This window comes from Bombina bombina, chromosome 3, assembly GCF_027579735.1.
Source record: "Bombina bombina isolate aBomBom1 chromosome 3, aBomBom1.pri, whole genome shotgun sequence".
Taxonomy (NCBI): domain Eukaryota; kingdom Metazoa; phylum Chordata; class Amphibia; order Anura; family Bombinatoridae; genus Bombina; species Bombina bombina.
The window spans coordinates 116,084,271-116,089,701 of NC_069501.1; the positions used below are offsets into that span (position 1 = coordinate 116,084,271).

Sequence of the window (5,431 nt, forward strand, 5' to 3'; positions counted from 1 at the left end):
TAGCAAATGTAAATATTTACAGTAAATACATAGTTAAAATCTTTATTAAAAAGGGATAGTAAAGTCCAAATTAAACTTCATGATGCAGATGGGGCATGTAACTTTAAACAACTTTCAAATGTACATTGTTCTCTTGGTATTCTTAGTTGAAAGCTAAACCTAGGTAGGCTCATATGCTAATTTCAAAGCCCTTGAAGGCCGCCTCTTATCTAAATGCATTTGACAGCTTTTCACAGGTAGAGGCGTTAGTTCATGTGTTTCATATAAATAACCTTGTGCTCATGCACGTGGAGTTATTTAAGAGTCAGCACTAATTTACTGAAATGCATTCTGTCAAAAGAACTGAAATAAGGAGGAAGGTCAGCAGAAGCTTAGATACAAGGTAATCACAGAGGTAAAAAGTATATTAATATAACCGTGCTGGTTATGCAAAATGTTAAAGGGATACTAAACCCAAATTTTTCTTCGTTCTCTTGCTTTCTTTATTTAAAAAGCAGGAATTTAAAGTTTAAGAGCCAGCCCATTTTAGGTCCAGCATCATGATAGTGCTTGCTTATTGGAGGCTACATTAGAAAACCAATACGCAAGCATAACCCAGGTTCTCAACCAAAAATGGTCCGGCTCTTAAGATTTACATTCCTGCTTTTTAAAGAAAGATAGCAAAAAAACAAAGAAAAATTGATAGTAGGAGTAAATTAGAAAGTTGCTTAAAATTGCATGCTCTATCTGAATCATCAAATAAAAAAAATTAGTTTAGTGTCCCTTTAAAGTCCTTTTGTGGCTTTTTTATTCCTAACACCTGAGATCTCATATCTTTGATCCCTTATAACTTTTGTGTGCAATTTTTTAAAAAATATTTTTTATTAGACAGTGTTAATAATGAGTGTAACTGTACTTTGTAATGTATTTTTGAAGTGCTTTGTACAACTTTTTTTTTTTTCTCGGAAACAGTTAACCACAGCTCTGAGATCGCAGTAAGGAATTGTAGCGTAAATTTCGCACAATCGTTTGCGCCTCACTTGTTATCTAGCCCTTTATGTACAAAACCCTTGTAAATTCTCTTGAATATGTTTATCTTATCTCCTCTGCTAGGGTCAATCAGGGGCAGATGTAAATGAGCTAATTAACCAATCACTGTGTAGAATATCGCACAGGTAATTTTAAAGCCCCACTGGCCAATCATTTTTGGAAAACAGGACATTCCATTAGCCAACTTAAGTTTCAAATTATAGATCCATATAGTAAAACCTTGTAGAGGAGGGGACAGGAGCTGTTGCTTAAGCAAAGGGAATCCTTTTTGGATATTTGAATTAGGTACTCTTGAACCTAGAGGTTTAAATAATAGAATGGGATTTATCAGGGTTCTCTTTCTGTAATTCAATCTTATTGTAGATTATTTTGAATATCTCTCTCTGATAAATACTGTATTAGATATTTAAGGTCTCTTTTATATGATTATCCCTTCACAAGGGATATCTAGCTGCCTTTAGTAGAATTGAATTTGTATACTAGTCGATTCTTCTATACAGTACTAGGGGTTATTTGTAATATATATGTATGTATACACAGTAATGTTTTGCTCTTTAGCACCACCTAGTGGTGTATAGGTAAATAAAAGAAGCCATGTATGTTTGTCAGGCATGACATAAGGAAGGGATAAAATCCCGAAACGTCGCCTGTTTGTTCTGGTCTCCTGTCATATTAAATTAATAAGTTTTCTGCTGTCACCTTGCTGCCTATTTTTGTATCATTGTATTGGGGTACAGGGCAGTGACCCCAAGGTGATGTGCAGTTATCTACCTGTGGTGCTGGGACTCTGCTTTTGGTTTTTAGAATATTGCAGGGTCAGAGTTCTGTTTCCTGCAGGATGCACTCTAGCTTTTGGAGGGACTGCAGTGGATCTTCAGAAGCAAATTATATGAAGTCCAAGCAAAATAAATCATGAAAGTAGATTGCATAGTTTTATGTTTACTATACATAATTATCCATTTTAGAGAGGGTTTCATTTTCAAAGGTGTTTTCAATTGAAAAGTAACACTCATAGATAGCAGTTTGCTTTGCGTTAAAGGGACAGTCTAGTAAAAATTAAACTTTCATGATTCAGATAGGGCATGCAATTTTAAACAACTTCCAATTTACTTTAATTATCAAATTTGCTTTGGTCTCTTGATATTCTTTGCTGGAAGCTAAACCTTGTTAGGCGTATATGCTAATGAAGCCACCAATCAGCAAGCACTATCCAGGGTGCGGAACCTAAAATGGGCCTAAGCTTACATTCCTGCTTTTCAAATAAAGATAGGAAAAGACCGAAGAAAAATGATAATAGGAGTAAATTAGAAAGCTGCTTAAAACTGCATGCTCTATCTGAATCATGAAATAAAAACGATGGGTTTAGTATCCCTTAAATATAAACAATTCTAGAGTAGACTGTCCCTTTAAAACAGATCCAGATCTATCTATCTATCTATCTATCATGTATCTGCTTATATAATACATACAGTGTTCTCCATAGAAAATGTCAGCTGGGTGGAATTATGAAGTAGTTAGGTGGGGGACAGATGAATAATTTACAGTATAAGATGTTTTGTTATTTATAATTGTTACTTAAGCTAATTCAAAACACAAATTAATTGCATCATATAACAAACAATGTAACAATGATTTGTGCAGCAATATTGAAAAAGAACAATTAATATTAGCTAATTTTACTTAAAGGGACACTAAACCCTTTTTTTTTTTTTTTTTTCATGATTCAGATAGAGCCTGCAATTTTAAGCAACTTTCTAATTTACTCCTACAGTCAATTTTTATTCTTTCTCTTGCTATCTTTATTTAAAAAGCAGGAAATTGAAGCTTGGAGACAGCCCATTTTAGGTTCAGTACCATGGATAGCGCTTGCTTATTGGTGGCTACATTTAGCAAACCAATAAGTAAACATAACCCAGGTTCTCAACCAAAAATGGTCCGACTCTTAAAAATTTACATTTCTGCTTTTTAAATAAAGATAGCAAGAGAACAAAGAAAAATTGATACTAAGAATAAATTAGAAAGTTGCTTAAAATTTGTCATGCACTATCTGAATCATTAAAGAAACAATTTGGGTTTAATATTGGCTTCAATTTTAGTGGGTGGTCAGTAAAATCAGCTGGGTGGTGTGCCCATTAAATAGGAGAGAACACTGTATATATGTGAATTAATACATTCTAATATACTGATACATTGTTTCCATTTTTATCTCTCTAGATGATGTCCCCAGACAGCTTCTAAGCGAACACTTTCAGGGTAAAAATATCAATGCTCTTCTACAATACTCAGCTGTTTTTACTCGGCTGTCTGGGTTTCTGCTTCATTAAGAGCCTTGTAAATAGCCAAAACAGCACACTGATATTCGTCAACAACAACAATATCCGTAACTGTAGCTGTTCCACTGATATCAAAAACTGTGACTACATTCTGGCCAACCTGATGTGTAACTGCAAAACAGTGTTGTTCCAGGCAATAGAGAAAAGTGTTCCCAAGCTCAACTACAGCGGTGACCTGATCGTATGGTTCACAGACACATCGTCACTTGGGCTTCTGCTGAACTTCACCTTTGTGCATGACCTAAAGCTCTCACTATGTGGAACTACCCCTCTCCCTACAGAATATCTGGCTATCCTGGGACTCAGGCGCCTGCGTATTCAGGCAGTTGCTGCCGCCCACCTACCTGAGCAGAGTCTGACAATATACAACTGCAGCGATAAAAAAAACACGGATAAACTTGATCTTTCAAGGGAAAAGCGATCCATGTTCCACATTGCTTATCTGGACACTTCTCTTTTTAATGGACACTCCTTACTAAAGTCCTACAGCGTAGAGGGTGTTTCCAGCATAAGTGAGACTTTCCCAAACCTGCCGTATTCTGGGATAATCACAAACAACAAGAGCTATGTTGTAACACTCATTTATTGATGACATGAGTGCAGTAGAATATTCACTTAAGCAAATCAGTCCTCGGGGGCCCCAGCAGGGAATTATTTAGAGTATACTTATGGTGCACATGTGGTATTATCATAAAGGATGGTACACAATTTATTCTGCCAGTGTTTAACCCTTTAAGGACACAGCTTTCAGTTTGCTCAATTGTTTTATGACAGAAACATTCCGTCATATGTCCTTAAGAGGTTAATAAGGGTGCCCCCAAATATTTGCTTGTTGGGGATCCTGAGGACAGAAGACTGGAAGTACTGAATTAAAACATAAAATACAATCATCTTTGCTGAACTAAAACATAAAATATAATCATCTTTATGTGTGCACTAGTATCAACATTCAACTTGGTTTTGATCAAATTCACTAAAATAAAGGGAAAGTCAAAATCAAACGTTCATAGATAAAAGAAAACCTTCCCAATTTACTGCTATTATCAAATTTGCCTTGGTTCCTTAGAATGCTTTGTTGAAAAGTCAACCTAGGAAAGTGCATGTGTCTTTAACATCCTATCTGTAACTTTAAGATGATGATATAATCAGTATGGTTCAATTTTCTCCACCTCTCACTTTCACTGAAGTTCTCAGTGGAAACAACTTGCTGCTAGTGCATTTAGAAACTTTATTCTTTTGTTCAGTTTCTTTTAGTGTTTTTTTGTGAGACACAGAACCAAAGAAGATATCAACCAACATCTATACATAATGCATATATTAAAAGGAGATCCTACTCCAGAATTTTTATTTTTTAAAAAGATAAAAAATCAATTTATTACCCATTCCCCAGTTTTGCATAAACAACACAGTTATATTAATATACTTTTTAATTCTGTGATTACCTTGTATCTAAGCCTCTGCAGACTGCCCCTTTATTTTAGGGCAGTCTGCAGAGGCTTTAAGCAAATCAGTGCTGACTCCTAGGTAACTCAACAGGCATGAGCACAATGTTATCTATATGGCAACACATGAACTAACACCCTCTAGTAATGAAAAAATGTCAAAAAGCATTCAGATAAGAGGCAGCCTTCAAGGGCTAAGAAATTAGCATATGAGCCTACCTAGGTTTAGCTTTCAACTAAGAATACCAAGAGAACAAAGCAAAACTGATTATAAAAGTAAATTGGAAAGTTGTTTAAAATCAAATGCCTCTTTAATACACCATTCTAACAATATTTGCCGAGCATCACAAATTAATATTTTATTTATTATTAAGCATAAGGCTGACTTATCAACTAATTAAGCTTATACTTTATAGGAAATATGGGTACACTGGTTGTTCTATTGCCCTTATCATTTTCAAAATCTGTTTCTGTGTCTAGACTCTAAATGCAGGTATTTGTTATACATTTATTTTCTATCTATGATCCATTTTAAAGGGATATTTCACATGTATAATGTAAAACTAATATAATTTATTTCTAATGTATTCTAATTCCCTTAGTAAAAAATGTAAAGCAATTAGTTTA

General features: G+C 34.6%; 1 protein-coding gene across 1 annotated transcript; it reads left to right on the forward strand.

Moving 5' to 3' along the window:
• The first annotated feature begins 3,249 nt into the window (after positions 1-3,249).
• C3H21orf62 (chromosome 3 C21orf62 homolog) lies at positions 3,250-3,951 on the forward strand. The gene has a single exon (XM_053704553.1). The coding sequence runs from the start codon at positions 3,295-3,297 to the stop codon at positions 3,949-3,951; it is 657 nt and encodes a 218-aa protein (XP_053560528.1). The 5' UTR covers positions 3,250-3,294.
• The last annotated feature ends 1,480 nt before the right edge of the window (positions 3,952-5,431 follow it).